The sequence below is a fragment of the Cardiocondyla obscurior genome, linkage group LG03, assembly GCF_019399895.1.
Source record: "Cardiocondyla obscurior isolate alpha-2009 linkage group LG03, Cobs3.1, whole genome shotgun sequence".
Taxonomy (NCBI): domain Eukaryota; kingdom Metazoa; phylum Arthropoda; class Insecta; order Hymenoptera; family Formicidae; genus Cardiocondyla; species Cardiocondyla obscurior.
This window is the reverse complement of record NC_091866.1, coordinates 10279214-10296741: the sequence shown is the minus strand read 5'-3', so window position 1 is coordinate 10296741 and position 17528 is coordinate 10279214. Positions and strand designations below refer to the sequence as shown.

At 44.6% G+C, this 17528-nt stretch overlaps 1 protein-coding gene across 1 annotated transcript; it reads left to right on the top strand.

The window, feature by feature from the left end:
- The first annotated feature begins 282 nt into the window (after positions 1–282).
- Positions 283–17342, top strand: LOC139101338 (SET and MYND domain-containing protein 4). The gene is made up of 7 exons (XM_070654385.1): positions 283–412; positions 11262–11383; positions 11884–12321; positions 12650–12851; positions 14200–14415; positions 15500–15873; positions 17047–17342. Exons 2-6 carry the CDS (start codon positions 11335–11337, stop codon positions 15837–15839), a joined length of 1245 nt encoding a protein of 414 aa, XP_070510486.1. The 5' UTR covers positions 283–412; positions 11262–11334; the 3' UTR covers positions 15840–15873; positions 17047–17342.
- Positions 17343–17528: the final 186 nt, after the last annotated feature.

The following is a 17528-nucleotide window of genomic DNA, read 5'->3' as shown; positions in this document are numbered from 1 at the left end:
GTTTATTCCGGAAGTACATATCGCGCAACCCGCGACGCGCGCGGCCGTTCCACACACATGGAATATTCATAACGCTTTCGCGCGACCCTCCGCCGTCCTTCCCACCCCTGTAAATGACTTGCAAATGTTTCGCTAATTACAATAGAATCGGGTGGAGAGCTCGCATAAGCTCGGCTAACAAGCGAGTCGAAATAAAACAACGGGAGGCGTACTGTGAAATAACCGCTTTGAAGTGATCTTCTACATACATGTATGTATTTATCTGCTCCGTTTTTTAACTGTTACAACAGGCGGGAGCTGCAGCGAAAAATGAAGGAGTGCGAGGTATTTTTGAAAAGCAACGAGGAGTCACTGGTGCCTGTCGACCGTCGCGTCAGCGAGATGTCTCGGTTGAGTTCGAGCAAGGAGAGATGTACGTTGTCTTCTCAGGCGCCACGCTAAGTATCTTTTTCACTTAATTCAGTAGAGTAAGCGCGATTTAGATTTATTACAAGCGAAGTTATACGCCGCGAGGGATACCGCGCGGGACGCGGACGACGTCTCCTACCCTTCTCCCCTCGCGATCAACGTGAAACGGGGCGAGAAACTCGGATCTCCGGAATACGGTTCGCAGAATGCGGATTGCTCCGGCTCGGTAATAAGCCGCTGATTATCTCCGAATGATAAGATATTACGGCGCCGTATGCTGACGCATTACTGGCAACTCGGGGAATTGTATATCGCGTTCAGCGAGTAGCGCAATACGTGGGCGCGTAACGTTATCACGGAGGCAGTTCTAAGTGTAATCTGTGGGGATAACAAGGAGGTTAGCGAAGCAAGATTGGCGTCAATATCGTTACTGGGGCGCGCGCCATGCAAGAGGGAAGCCGAAAGAGAAAGAGAGAGAGAGAGAGAAAGGGGGAGAGTAGAAGGGTGGTCCGCAATAAAGGCGGGTGTAATAATGTCGCGCGATCTCGTCGTCTTCCTCCTCTCCTACGTGTAGTCGGCGTCAAAATGCAGGAGCCATTCCCAGATTATGCGCTTCTCAGTATTGTCTTACGTCTATTGAATGCTTTAGAACCGCGGCTGAGTAGAGACAGTATATTCGAATACGTCATTTTCGGTCTCGCCGAGTGAAATAAGGAGGAAGCGCGACGTCTCTCCGAGCGTCAATAAGAATTAAACCATCGGCTTGGATTCCGACGCTACTATTGCCCGTGGATCCGCGCGAAAACGGGGATTAGAAGAGGCGAATGACGGGAAGTAAATCGCACGGAAAGAACGTCAGCGCGCGCGTATGTACGCGGAAGAAACGAGCAGCGAGATAAATCGAACGAATACTCCGCGGAAGTTGAACGCTCGAATATTCCATCGTTGAACCGTGCGGCTTTCGCTCGCAGCTAATTGCGCGCGTTTGCGGAAAACACCTGCGCGCCCAGGGCGAACCCAGCGCACACTTGGTCTCGCGTTCAATTCGATCGCGCGTCGTAAACACACGTGCTTGTGGCGGCGCAAAACAGAAAAAGAGAAGGAAAACCCAGCTTGAGCGATCCAGGCACTACGTATTCTTCGCGAAAATTCTGTCGCGGTGACTTCGCGAGCGATATCGAGTTTCACCCTCCCCCCTCCCCGTCTCGTAGTCGTCGCGGCATTGTCGACGAAAATCCTATTCAACGCCGGCGGCGGCAAGCGCGATTCTGCCTCGCACAAAAGCCAACCGTTGCCACCCCCTTTTCCCCGCCGTCTCCTCGCAAAATATATGATTCGCAAAGCGCCCGGCTTAAGATCTCCATGCCGGAACCCCGTGGCGGTGTCACGTAAACTTGCATTCTCACCATCCATCGCGGCTTGCCGCCCTCCGGATGGACTTAACGACGCTTCGCGTTCCCTGCGAGCATTTATAAACGACAGGTTCTCCTCTCTCCTGATCGAACGCGCCTAAGAGCCCGGGCGAGAACAACGTCACGTTCTTCGTTCTTTGCAAACACTCGTTTGTCTTGGATGCGCGCCAAGATTGAAAACACGCGGAGATCGGCGATAATTTATCAAAGCCACTTATTAGCAATAGCCTCCTTATGCGTCGGAGGAATAATTTCGCGCGTATTGCTTCGAACAAGCGATAATTAACGACGCGGAACGGTCGGCTCGAACGTTCACTTTGACCAGGGCGATTCGCTTCCGCTTCGACGGAACGCTCGCGGCCGCTTCTTCGATATTCCCGTGTCGACGGTCACGTTCGTCGCGCGCCTTGTAATTCTATTCGCGCAAAAACTCCGTGGCGAACTCGATCGGCTCCATTTCGCAGGGGGGGGGCGACGGGTCTGTTCCTCTCGATAATGCTACTGCCGCGCTATTTATCGAGCTCGCGCTCTAACCGATCCATGTAGCCACGTTCGCGTCGTTCTTTCCTGAAGAAGCCGCGTCGCGAAGGAGAAGGCGTGCCGAGAGAACGCCGAAGGATCCCAGGGAGAATGGCAAATTGAATCTCGCGGAAGCATGTCTCGACGAAGCCCAGGTTCCCTCTGCGGAAAACGACACCGTGTCTCCCTATACTCGTTCTCTTCCCCTTGCCGCCGCTTTCGCTCTTCTCCTTTTCTCGACCTCTCCTCCTCCGAGATCGATGGGGAATCGAGTTATCGGCCTTAGTAGATCGAGCGTACCTGCGCCGCGTTAACCCACGAAACTTTATTGGCAATGCGCCGCACCGCGCGAATCCACGCGTGCCCGGACTCGCGATCGCTCTGCGAATTTCGTGAAAATCGACTCTCTTCCGTTCTTTTCGCTTCCTCTTTTTCCCTCCTTTCCTCGCACTTTCGAGTCTCTCGGGTACTCGCGAGCTCGGTAAACCTACCCTGTTCCTTCCCTTCGGAAAGAGAAACTTCTTCCTCTCGTGGCTTTCCGGTTTCCGGTGAGCAAGGAACGATCGGCGGAAGTGAATCCAGTGGGTTTTTCCCGACCGCCGATTCACAACTTTACTCTTGTACGCGAAGACCGCGGTATCGCGAAGAGGCGCGAAAAATTCAACGCCTCGAACGGTTTAGAATGCTTCAAACATGCGAAAACTGTAATAGATCCTTTCGTTACGGCGAAATATCGTTCCTCGCCCGTATGATGGGCGGTAGACAGGTAACCGATTGTTGACGTCGAGTTTCAAAACGACGCGACATTTATACGAATGATGCCGAGAAGCGGGAAACAAAAGCGCGCGCTTTATTCCATACCGAGTGGCAGATTTGAGTTTCTATGGTCGGATTAACGCCGCGCGTCCGCCCTCTCTCGCTCACCTCCCTTGTTTCTCTCTCCCTTTTTGTCTCCCTCCCTCCCCATCCTTTCTCATCCAGTCTCTGTTTCTCTCTCCGTGATATCGATGTACGGGCTTTATGTTTGATTCTCCCGGAAACTTCTGGCAAGTTGCATTAGGATTGAACTATGCGCACCAGCGATATTGATCCTTGATAGTTTGCAAGCGCCCAACAAGAATATAATTCGCGATACCGAGTAACGAGCTTAATCTAGCAAGTCATTCTGCCGCCTATCGATCCTGCGTTTCTTGTTGCTGTAGGTATTAGTGTCTGATACATTAGGTGTAATAAAAAAAAAAAAGAAAGAAACAGAAATCTTGCGCCTGAAACGAAATGTATAAGCGAGATGAATATAATATTTTAAAGCTTCGCTCCCTTTTTTTTTATTACCGCTTTTCCAAGGCGCGCTGTGAAGCGGTAAAATGAGAGATAATCACGAGAGTAAATCAAAGTTGTTCTTTTTTTTTTTTGTGCGTGTGTCAAAGTGCCGATCGGCTTCGAGTTCGATGCCTATACTAGATTTCGATCCGCGTTTTCGCGAGGGTCGCGCTCGGCAAAGCGCGCGGACACCGGTTCAAAAAATCCACGAATTCGTATATCGGAATGTTTGATGAAACGTCGGCGATCCGGTTTCGATCCGAGCAACGTCGAATCCATGCGAGAATGCGGCCGCGCGCGCGTGTTGAGAAGCGAAACATGGGGCCGGCTATGGTTTCCATGGTAACCCACACAGTCGATTTTCCCGGGAAACGCTTAATTCAATATTCCTTTGGAAGACAGGCCGCATATATATATATATATATATATATATATATATATATATATATATATATAATGTGCACCGCTTAAACGACGCCGACGATGGACGATGGACCGCGCAAATCTACATCTCTTGATAAAAGAAACGTCACGGCGCCCTCGTGTGTTAGAATGCACGCCTCGGCCGTATCGTCGTATTCTAAAACGTATCGTATGCGGTAACATGATTTTTAGTACACGAAAGATCGCCGACCGATCGACTCTAGACACTCTGCTCACTCATTTAACTCATAATGTAATTCGTCTGGACGTGAATAACTCTATTGGGCTTTTTCTATTGATCCTTCTCTCACATCCGCGCATCTTACAAACTTTCTACATCACGCGATTTAATCCTTCATCGAAGATCACTCGTGGAATATAATTGCTCTCTCTTGCATTGTAAAAAGTAAATTTATTCGTACCAAAATTTCGTTGATTGCGTTTCCAGAATATCGATATAAGTAACAAAATACCTTTTTTTTCTATTTTTTTTTCTCCTTCCCTCCCTTTAGAATCCCATCGATCGTGATCGAGTACAGGAAGATTTGCGAGAAACAATCATAACAATTTTAATCAAAATTTTTAGATGCTTGCCGCGGATAGTTCTTGTAGCGAATTTATCGTACGTTAGTGCACCGGTTATATTGAAACGGTTCCCTTCGACTCTGGTTCGTTTGAACGGTGCTTTTAACGTGAATGTGCAATCACGGGGAGCGGGCACGATAAATCAGTGCGAAACTCTTCTCGGCTTTTTCGGATTCGTTCCACGTAGAAAACGCGCTGATGGTATTTAGCGACACCTCGACAGCTCGTGCAACGCGAAAGGGAAAGGACGACGTATATAGGTACCTAGGTGGGCCAAAAACTTTGAGCTAGGTGAAGCGAGAGAGGGCGGAGGGGAAGTAGGGAGATAAATCGAAGGAAAGAAAAAAAAAAAGGGACACTTTCCAATTACACCGAAGGCTACGATCCCCGCAGTCGGTGTAGCTGACGGCCGGTTAGGTACAAAGAGACGAATCGACGTCGATAACTTGGCGTGCGCATCATTTGAGCGCCAAATACCGTGTCGAAAAATATCGGACTTTCCGCGTAAACGGGGCATGCTGTCCACATGGAAAAATGAGAGAGTGAGGAAAAAAAGCAGACGACAGGCCGTCCAGCAATTCCATGCATTCGTGAGCGTTTGCGAACGGAGGTGTATACACGAAAATGATATTATTTCATCGATGTTTCGTGCTTGCGACCGGATCGAATCATTGTTGATCGAGGACCGTCTCTCGATCTGTCCGCTTTACTTGTCCGAGGGTCGCCGCCCGTTTGAGAATACTGTCGTTAGAATCCGCACGGTCGACGTCCCTATCGGTCCGCGCCTATATTATACGAGATAACATTGCGAAATTTCATGAATAATTTTGACGAGAAAACAATTTGGGACAAACAATCCATGTTGCCTGTAATGTCTGAGTGCGCCGCTCTGGAATATTTGTTTGTTATAATAAAATCAGTTGAATATTTTGTTTCATAATTTTCTTGCGTTATTCACGAATTAATATAATTAAACGTAATGTTGTCTGTAATTAAAATAATAAATTACGCATTTGTTTGATGCAAAAAGTTTTCTAACAGTAAAGTTGTCGTATGGCAAATAAACATGCTGCTATAATAAATTTATAATTATATGTTATAATTATATAAATTTCTAATATTATTAATTATTTATAGTTTATTCGAATGGCGTTGAAATTAAACTTATATTACTGTTGCTGGATGGAGCGACAATTATAATACAAAACAGATGTATAAATAACAGCGACTATACGTTTGTTACGTAAATGTTATCTATGAAAAAAAAAAAAAGAAAAAAAAAAAGAAAAAAAAAAAGAGCAGAGAAAGAGAGATCGATGTTTCAATGTAGGTTAATCGTATTTCACTGCACGTTACAATTTTAGTATTATTGAAAATCCTTATTCGTCCACCTAATTTTAACTGTTGTATGAGAAGACATATCCGTGTCTGACAACGTTGATCTAGATTCACCCTCGGATCGTTTGTATGCCGATTTACGATTTCGCTGTGTAACGTATCCAAAGGCACGGAGCATATTCGCCGTTATTTCGCGAACGTTTTATGATGCGAGAGATACGATTATCGAACTCCGGATAAAAGCGCTCCGTGCGCACCGAGTTTAATTAGATTTTTATTCGACCGCTTTATCGGAGGGTAATAAAATAACTACGCGAATATTTAGCGATGGTACTGTATTCAGCATCGGAAACGGCCCGGCCCGATTTATTTACGCGAGTGGCCGTATCGCTGGGTCGGCAATTAGCGATCAATCGATCGGAATTAAAAAATATGAAATTTTGATCTCTGCCGATAACTGTGATTAATGGCGAGTAACGCCGATCATCGCGGAGAACGGAGATGATGGACCGGTTCGCAGGATTGATTGCGCGCGCTCTCGACTGCATATTTTATTCGTATATAAATGCCGTTTATGCGTCACTGACGAGCGCTTTGAAAGCGTTGATAGGCAAAAAGTAAAAAAATAAAATGACTGTTTTCCAATTTTATTTTTGCAATAATAGCGACGCGCGATATTTCCAATTAACTACGCGTTTCGAGGTGGCGGTGGCCCTCTTTCACTCTTTCTTTTTCTCTTACGTACACCAGGTGAACGAATAAAGAACGGCTCGCGAAGATGAGATGCCTGGAATTTCTCAACCAAGGAGCAAAACTTTGTTTCCTTCGCGGACCAAGAATTAAATTAAAAGACGCGTTGTGGCGTAAGGCATCTGTCGGCCGTCCAGTCGCGGCGATACATTAGGTCTCCCCCTTTTTTTTTCCCTCGCTCTTTCACGGCTCTCTTTTAATACTCATCAGATTGAATTCATTTATTTCTCTAAACTTTTTAGAAAATCTTCCCGATTCGTCGAGCCGTTAGCGCTAAGCGGCGAGAATAAATTGAAAGTCTTTTCTCGACCGGGGAAAAGTTCCGTCTCGGAACGGTAACTTTGCGTGCATCAACTTCAGTAATTAGCTTTATATTAATTAATAAATTCTCTAGCAGTTACGTCCGTCTTTCTTATTCGCTGCACGTACACGGCACATAGGAATACTCCCGGCGTCCTTAATTTTAATGACGGAGCACTTAAATTTCGGTCCTTTTCGTTCGACAAAATCTCGGGGATGATCGAAGGATTAGATCCCCTCCGTGTATTTAAAATTAAAAATATCCGAGAAGTTAACAAAAACTTAAGCCTGAACTTATGAATTTTTATATGCGTTTGTTTTTATTTCGAATTTTTTTTCTACAGTAATTTAGTCCATGAAGCTGGGAACTTTTTAAGTGGTGGCCCTCGTAATAGAATTTAAGGAAACCGCCGGTCTGATAAATATATAGGAGATATTTGACGACCTCAAGTAATTCGTTCCGATAAAATAAAGGTATTATTTCCCGCTTGTCTAAAACCTGAATACGAACCGAGGCTACGCCCGATTAATTGATCGTTAAGAGCATCCCTTCGGCTGAACCAGCCCGGACCGTTTCACGCGTTCAAACAGAGACAAGCGCTTCTTTGTTTTCGAACGTCGAATTCTAGCACCGCAAAACGCCCCTCGAGGGCTCGTGGCTTAAGCCGGAAACGCGCGATTCGAGGGTTGCCAGTGCAGGTGCGACCGTTCGTAGCTAAACTTCATTTACTTCAGCTCTTCCCGCCCTCGATCTGTAACCACTCACGAGTCTGACTATTGCCCGATCAAATTAGAAGATCGTTCAAAGTATCCGCATTGTTGTCGCGAAAGAACTCGTAAAATTTTTTTTAATCGAATAAGCAAACGTATTTTGAAACTACATATATAATATCTAATTAACTCGGTTCACAAATTACTTTCAACACTCTGCGATCAAGTTCATAATTCATAGCGAATTAATCGTTTAAATAAAACGTTTGTATTAAAAAAAATCTTTTTAAGTTTATTCTCGTTAGTTATAATATTTTTCGTAACTAATTAAATACTCTTCCGTCCGGAAAAAAAAACTAATAATGGTTGTTATTTACTCAATCATCTCGCGACTCACACCTTTGTTATCTCAACTAAGTTGCTCCCGATTAATCTTTAGCTCATAACGTGAACTTTTTATCGTTCAAAATAAAGCTGATTCGGAATGGGAAAGTTTTAGAATTAACGAACAGAAAAGGGATCGAAAACTTTAATTTTAATTTCGAAATTTTTTGTAGGAACTTAAAAAAAAAAGAGAACGACATTACACAAGCCGGAAATTATTTTATAAAATGTTGAGGACACGCAGGATATATTTTTAAGTGATTAATCCACAAATTAAACAAATGAGGAAACGGTGTTGTTAACATTTCGTTTGAAAACAATAAAGAGATAATGATCGCGTAAAGAATCTCGCGTCAAGTTATTTAAAAATTTCAAACTGGGAACTCTTCGTAAATATAAGTCAATATGAATTTGTTATCCTCGTGGCAATTTTGCGTGCGCGCGCGAATGAATATTTTCTCCATTCATCGTGCGCTGTACGTTCTTCACGGTAATCGGTCTGCGGGATCGTAAATTAGTAAATGGATCCTGCAATTTTAACGCGCGCTTCATACCCGACTGCGGGCATTATTCTCTTCGTATACGCTTTTTTTTTACCCGGCGACAGGCGCGACATTTCGTTAACTATACAAACACGAAAAAAAAAAAAAAAATTCGAAGTTACGCGGGGATGAAATTCGAGCGGATGTGACACGCGCTCGTTGGTGATTATTTCGTGACGTTTCACGATGCCCGCGACAAGACGAAATGTTCGCAAATGACGAATGAAATATAAGGGAAAGCGTAAAAGTATCAACTTTTATAATATCGAAATGGATGTGATAAGAGACCATATCGTCTTCTCGAAATTGATTAATACACTATCGAGAATTTATTATTACGGTAATTTTTACAAAATTAAAGTTATGCTTGATTATTTTTCATTGGTGAATTTAATTAATTTGTTTTTTATTTTTTATTCTATTTATGCTATTCGACAAACCACAAAATTAAAGCGCGTTTATCAAGCAAAGGTAGAATTTCGCACGATATCGTTGTTTCCAGACGGACCATTAATCGATTCGTCGTGTGTCTACATCCCCCTTCGGACCGTAGCAATTTCTTCCATTCATTAGAACACCCCACAGTGGGCACCATGCCACACGCGAGCGTCGTAGCCTAGATAACCGGAAATGGCGTTTCGCGCGGGATTGCAGCTTGTTTACACATTCTCGTTAACCCGGCGATCCCTTGCGGGAATCTTAATTCACGGCGGAATTTGCGCGTGTAAATTAGATTAACGGTAAAACGAAGACGGCGTAGCTTTATTAAGTTCTATTATAGAAGACACGCACGTTACGCGTCGTAAAAAAAAAATATATGCGACTCATGAACTGATGCGCAGCAGCAGAATTCTGCAGCTGATTTTGTAATTCTGTATTTCTTAACTTTGCGCGCCGGCCAGCAATTTACTCGAAATTTTTCTGTGTGGAATTATTATCGTCGTTTTTTTTAAGCGCCGAATGGCCGAGAATAAGATCGCCGGAGGTGAAGCTGCGATAATCTCCTCACTTTTGCTTCTTGAAATTTTCGAATTCTTTTATCCTTTCTTGTAACGTCGCATTTCGTTGACACGACGAACCGCGCGCGTACTACAACCCGTAGTAGGCCGTAGTACACGATCTCCTTTCTCGCTCTCTCTCCCGGGAGGTTCATTCATGAACGGCGGAGCGTGGCCGGAACTTTTCGCGCCGCTAACACCCAACCCACCCCCGCCGGTGGAAATCGACGCGAAAGCGCGGGGACAAAGAGCGCTACGTTTCGACGTCTATCTCGTCGAGTATCCTCGAGATAAGCGCGCGTACACGCACGATGACTGCGAAGAGAAATCTCTCACTTTTTCTCTCTCATTGCACGCGCGCACACGAGCCGCTGTCGAACGATATTCAAAACGCTCGGAGGCGAAAGAGCGAACTGGAGGAGAGTTATTTTCTCGTTTTGCTCTCGTATCGAAAAATTCGCGGAAAATAAAAGACGAGATGGAGCGAGAAGCCGCGCATCCCCCATCGGCAGTTTCGACATGTCGCTCTGCGCCGCTGCGCGTATATTCGACAAAGCTAAATACACAGCGGATTAAATTTTACATGCACGCGTCCGCGACGTATCGCGAAGAGTAATTAACTCTTCTCAGGCCTCTTGCGTTTGTTAAAAAATTAAATTCATCCGCGTTCGTAATAGAATTAAAACTAATCGTCGAGAAATTCGCATGTCTCGGCAATACCTGCCGTTCCTTGTAACTCGATCGGAGCGAAAAGGAACTCAACTGTAATGAAATATTGTGCTGCGTCTTCGCAGGCGGCGACGAAGGGGTCACGTCGTTAAACGGCGCCGTTAATTCTGAGCTCCGTTGGTCGTCCGGCGCTCTGGAAATCCGCGAGACCACGACGGCGGGTAAACACGCCGTTGCAACCGCGGAAATACATCCGGGTGATATTCTGTTAGTTGAGCCGCCGCTGGCGGGCTGTCTCCTGCCCGAGTTCTACGGCACCCATTGTCAGCATTGTTATGCGAGGTGAGGAGAAAATTGCCGTCGGTTTCTCTCACGCCATTTTCCCTCCCCGAGCCCCAAGCCCGAGCCCTTCTCTCTTTTCCTCCCGGATTTAATGGACACGAGCCTTAGGCAACGCGTAATCCACCGTGTGTAGCTTCTGCTTTGTCTGCGTGTGCGGGAAGCCCCATCCACCCCGTTATTCGCAGCTTTTTACGGATAAACCCCGCGATGGCGAAAGAGAGAAAATGGATTTCATTAACCCGGGCGACACCCGAACAAGGCGCGCGACGAGCAGCGTGCGCGAACGGGAGGAAAAACTCGTTATTACGCGAAGATAAAAGCTGCGTACGCTAATCGAAAGCCGCGAAAAATTTTTTTTTCAGAACGACACATACGCGATTAAAGGCGACGTCCAAAGCCAGATTCAAATCAAACGCAAGCGTGAGTGAATAACCTGGCTTCGGTGCGTTCAAAGTGAATAGCGTAGACATTCATTCGTTAAATCGCATAATTCATTTTCTCTCGATCAATATCCCGTATGATCTTGTCAAGCAATTTAGGAATATTCCGAAAATTTATAGATTAAGAGCGCCGGTTGGGTGTCCAAGCTGCAGCTGCGTAGCCTTTTGTGGGAAGAAGTGCCGGGACGCCGCGATGGCAACGTATCACAAGTACGAATGCAAAATCCTCGCGTTGCTGATAGGTAAGAACACGGGCACCCGATTATTAATATAATTAATATACATATACAGCGATAGCAGACACAGTTTCTTTTTGCCTGATCTTCAACAGATTGAACTTGTACGATTGATTCTTACGTTGTTTAAAGTTTTAAAATCAGTACTCGTTATTTAAAAAAAATGTTCTATAAAGATCAAATCTGTTGGAAAGACGTCAGATTTTTTTTCTTTTAATCCGACGATTGCAAAATATTAATAATATTTTAATGAATATTCGGGACTTTACTTAACAAAGTTAAGTTTCTTTTTTTTTTCTTTTTCTTTTTTACGGAACGACGTGTGTGTCGCGTGCATTTTAACGTAAAATAAAAACTCGCGATTCGATAATTAGTAGAATAATATACTTGCTCGTCGAGGTGCTTGCCCGGTAAATAAAAGGTGAACTTTATGCACGCGCGACGTGGCATTACCTCGAGCGCTCTTGCGAGGTAATTACGAGCCGCTCTTAAATTCCATCCCTTAGGCTCCGGCATGAGCGTGCTCAGCATGGTCGGTCTGCGGATGGTGACGCAGGAGGGCCCGCGGAAGTGTTTGAAGATCTACGAGGGGTTAGAGAGGGCCGCGGCGCCTTTGGCGGCCGCGTCTACCACCACAGCGACGGCGAGCGCTACACGTGACGTGAAATCGTCGGCAAGCAGCAAGTCGGCCAGGAGAAGAATCAGACGGAGGAAACTCAGGGAATCACTACGGGGTGAGGAAATTGCCGAGACGACGGAGGAGAAGGGTACAAAGGAGCCCCGCGGGGGTGACGACGAGGACGTCGACACCACGCCGTACAACTTGGTGACGCATGCCGACAGACGGGCGAGCAAAGACTTCCTGGAGAGATCGTTGATGGCTGCCTTCCTGCTCAAGTGCCTGCAGAGAGTTGGTTTCTTCGCGTGTCCCACGCCAGACAACGGTACTCGTCATCGGGCACTTAGCGCCCGTCGCGTATATCTCTGCTCGCGAGGGAAGGCTGTATTTACTTTCGAGATAATTTACCAAAATCGCGGAGCACCAGACGGAGGAGGGGAGGCTAAAAAGAACGTGCTTGTCCGCGCAAGCTCTCCGATTCGATAGATTCTCCGGGCGCGCTGCGCGCCGTAGGATCGTAATTTTAACAGCGTTCAACGGAAAGGGTCGCGAAAACTTTTTGCCGGGAAGCTAAGAATAAAGCGAGGGAGAATAGAGGAATGCGCAGAACGCGGCCAGCTACACTAATATCGGAAACTTTGGCGAGTTCGCAGAAGTTCCGGGCGTCGAGGAGATCACCGTAGCCGCCCTGCTGCTAAGAAACCTACAGCTGCTCCAATTCAACGCTCATGAGTTCTTCGAAACGCGGACAGACGCGGAACATCGATTTCGTGGCAGCCGACCTGTCTATCTTGGCGTGGCGATTTACCCCGGAGTCGCCCGTTTCAATCACGACTGCTATCCCGCGGTGACGAGGTAAACGAGAAGGCAAGAGGGTTCTCTAAGGATTGAATTATTTGATCAAAAATTATTTTTGCAAACAAAAATAAACACTTGACGAATAATTAATTATATAATTAGTCTTTCGTGATCAGACATAATGTTGCGCTTGCTTTCGCTCTCTTTGTTTTTTCTTTCTTTTTTTTTCTTTTCTTTTTTTTTTTAAGATGCAAAGCTCGCGATTTCGTCAAACTTGACATCGCGACGATACTCGTGCTGATTTGCATATTAATTACGTGACTGCTTTAAAGAATAGACCAGCGATGTAGGCCAGCATAAGAGCTAATTAGTATAACCAGATGGTACACAATTGGCCGTGTCATCGCGCGCGAATTATTAATCGACCCGCGACCGTCCACAGTCTGTTAAGAGAAGTTTCCCCCGAGGCTCTCCAACAACTTTCCGCGTTTTGTCGCCGGGAAACTCCTTTGTCCCGACGCCAAAACAAATTCCCTTGCTCCCGTCGAATTTACATGAATCCGCGGGCTCTTGGAAAACCGACGGAACCGACGGCGAGAAATAAAATAATCGCGAATCTGAATCTTTTTGACGAGTAAATAAAAATAATTTAAACGATACTCGAGACGACTGCTCGCTTCGATACAATTTACTTAACGTGTTGAAAAATAAATTTAAAGAGGAAATCGGTAAGGTGTGCCTTCTCTCGGAGAATACGTTAACGCTTTTGCCACGCTAATCTATTAGTGCTAATTAAGCACGTGGATTTTCGGGTAGCACTAAAACGCGTCTGTGATGACTTAGTGGGTCGCGGCCATTATACGCGAAATTACACCAACGCGCTCATTATTTCGTAATGTCACAAGCCCGTCTGCGCTACTCTGCGTGAGCGGAAATTGTTACTGTTCACGTTATTAACGTCGCCGGGGCTATTGTCATGATTACGATTATTATTTCATTGCAAAGTGATTGCGTCGCTCTTCCCCATTTTTCGATTTATTAACTCGTACACTTGGCAATAACTTCTATTTCGGATAGGGACCAGTTAACAACCTTTAATGCAATATGCGAGCGCATTTACCACCGTGCACTTGATTGAGACAAAATATCCTAATAAAAAACCGGGAAAAACCTGCGTTATATGTTTTTTTTGTGGAAAAATATAAAATATATATTGAATAAAAAATATATAATGTTAAGTTAATTAAATATAATGTTAACTCGTGGTAAAAAATGTATTAAATTTGCCATTTAATTCTTTTAATTTTTACCTAACAGTTAATCGAAAGCAAATTCATTTTTTATCCGACTGAGCAGATTTTATATTCAATTAAAAATCCATGTTGAATTTCTTGTTGAATTTCAGATACTTTGTCGGCCGGCATATCGTTATAAAAGCGATTCGCAGCTTGCGACCCGGTGACGTTATTGCCGAAAATTACGGGCCGATATTTACGAAAAAAACCTTGGCCGAACGTCAAAGGGCACTGGCTGCAAGATATTGGTTTCGCTGTACTTGCAAAACCTGTCAGGAAGATTGGCCGTGCTTTGAGAATCTGACAAACGATTCTGTTAGGTTGAGGTAAGTTCATTTAAATTCTCCGAGATCAAGCTCATTAGCTAAGTAATTTAATTTAATTAAACGAACGATCGTATCGGGGCGTCGCTTAAGTTTTCCCTCCCGAAACGTTTTCACGTCGACAGATTAGCGAAGTAATATCTATCGGAAGTAATGCAAAAAGTTACTCATTGGCGCAATGAACGTCTGGCAACGTACGCGACGCACGTTTTAATTAAGACACTTGGTGCTTTCTTTCGCGGTCGTTAACCGGAAATCCTCGGCTTGAATGTCCTGAAAAGAATCGAAAGATGCTGGTAAACCACGGTAACGAGTAAAAGCGCAGGAATATCACGTGAGAGGAATAATAAACTGCCGAAAGAGGGAAAGAGAGTGAATGAGAAAAAAAGAGAGAAAGAGATTGGGAGAGAGAGAGAAAGAGAGAGAGAGAGGAAAATAGGTAGGGAGGGAGGGAGGAAGTAAGTTAACAGATGTTTTTCAAGATCGTTAAAAACCGCAAGTCCTAATGAAGCGAGTTCCTCAAAGGCAAGAAGCGTTCGTATCGTAAGGATGCTCTTGCCGTCAAAGGTACTTCTGTTAGTCGTTGAAAGATTCTTATACCAACTTCAACGACACAGCCAGGTGCTTTTATCAGTTTCGCAGTAATTTTCTAGGTAGTAGCACCACTACTCGTTACGTTGCGTCTTTTACGTCAACAACGGAGTGCAGCCATAGGGACAGTGTTTTTCTTAGAAAAATAAACTGCGGCTGGTTCCCTTTCGAGAGCGTCGGACAAAAGTTCAATTACAAGTAATTATTTCATCAGTGCGCTAACACAAATGCAATTTCTTTTAAGTACGTGTCCGCGCTGACATTTCAGAGGGTTTTTTTTTTTAGGAGAAATGATTCGATATCGACTTGAGAGCATCTTGAATTTTATTTCGATTAATTTCGAAATGGAAGATACGTTCGTTAGACAAAAATTATAATTCGATTTTAGTAACGATATAACGTTTACCGATGACACTGCAGTAAAATGTTGGCGTCGAGCAGAATCCACCAAGTTTCTTTTTCACGTTTTTCTTTTTTTTTTTTGCTTCTGCTTGAGGTGTCCTACGGCGGGATGCAGCGGACTACACTCGCGAGTCCGGGTAAGTAAGCCGATAAAATGCCCGGACTGTCAAAAGAAAATCTGCTTGGAGGATCGACTAGCATGCCTACGAGAGTGCGAGGCTCTCTACGAATGTGGACTAGCCGACATGGAGAACGAGAGGGTCGACGAGGCGATTAGGACATTCTGCGACGCCCTGAAGAGATTTCACGAAGTCGCCTGCCCGCCGCATCGGGCCACACACCTGGCCGAAATTGCTTTAAGCTCCTGTCTGGCTGACTACGGAAATACTTGGCGACCGGCAGGCGTTTTGAAGATCGCACGCCTGGAGAAATAAGCTAACTTGAACGGATTCCGATCGCGGCCAAGATGTAAGATACCTTTCAAATAAAAGCGATCGTTGGTTGGGTCCGAGTTGATTCGATCAACTCCGACACACCCCGCGGACACGTCGAAACCAATATTCTATGCGACGTTCAAACGTACGAAAATATTCTTCACTATTAGAAACCTTTTCTAAAATTAACTTCCTTAATTATCACGACGATTGTGACTAAAATAAAAACAATGCTGACAGTATAAATTAATAAAATTTAATAACTTCACCTCTTTTGATTCGAGTAACGTCGCGATGGTAGCTTTGTGCAATTTTTTTTTTTTACCGAAATTACAGCGATTCGGATCGAACTTGGCGCGAAAGAGGAACGTTATCTTTATTGCCTTTATAAAATCTCCAAGCGATGTAATAAAAACCTCTTTAGGCGGGGTATGTAAAATGAAAGGATTCCGGCCGTCCGCGCGAACGACGTCACGTCGCCCGCATAACGTCGTACAAATTTGCACGCGTTATTACTCGGCCACACATACGCGCGGCACTTCGGTCTCCTGTATCCGCGACGATTATCGGCACACGAACGGATACAGATAGCGATAATTGATATTGCGAGCGTGAAACGGCTGCGCGAGTAGATGTTCAGTATCGGGAAATTAGCGGCCGAGGCGTTTACCGAGGCGTCGACCTGGAAGCCAACTTTTTTAATTTCGCCTGCACACAGAGCGCGGGCAATCAATTGGCTCATCCCAGATCTCTCCTGATTGCCCTCGTTGTGTATATATATCTGTGTACGCGGCGCGTATGTGTGCGCACGTTTGCACGACGTATCTCTATCTGCGAAAACATACGGTCGGGGAAGCTCTGATAAGTCGTCCTGGGCTGACTTTTTTTGCTCTTGCGTCTTCCTCTCATCCCGTCGATCGCGAGAACCATGGAATTCTGCCAATCTTAACGTTAAGAAATCTCTTCGTCTCGTTTAACAACCACGTCGTACAAGTATTTACGATAGACCGCCAGATAACGCTAAGAAATATTTACAGCAAAATAACAAAGTAGCTTTTCGTTCTCCAGTCTGCTCTTTAAATCTGTGGTAATTGAAGTATATATTTTAACATCCCTCTTAACCTTCTTTCTATTCAGTTCAATTTTTCTCTCTTTTTTTAATATTTTAAAACGGTTTAGAGTATTGTAAAATATTTTTTTCTTTCAGCTATCCGCTATGTTACACGAACGACATTCTTTTGCGCGATAGATCGTGCATTTATCATCGTATGCGCCAAAAAATATGTACAGACTAAAGATATGTGTAGCGGTTGCGTGCTCACGTATCGTATATATTATATATCGGATTAAAGGATTCACGTCCACGACGCAACGTGTCTACCTTTCTTTTCTGTTCGTGACAATCGTTGGTTGCTTTACACAACGATATGTTAACTTGTCGTCTTGGAGATATATATTTGCAAAACCTAAAAAACACAATTAAAAAAAAGAAAATAAAAAAAAGAAAAAAAAAAATGCTCTCTTTATCGCTCAAAAAATAAGATATTATAGACAATACATTTTACCCTGCAGATAGAAATGTCAGCGCAATTGTTAAGCTTACACGCGCGCTGCTCAATGCAGATCGCAAATCGTGCAATTTATAATTCATAATGACGAATATGTAATATTGCATATCGCATCCGTAGT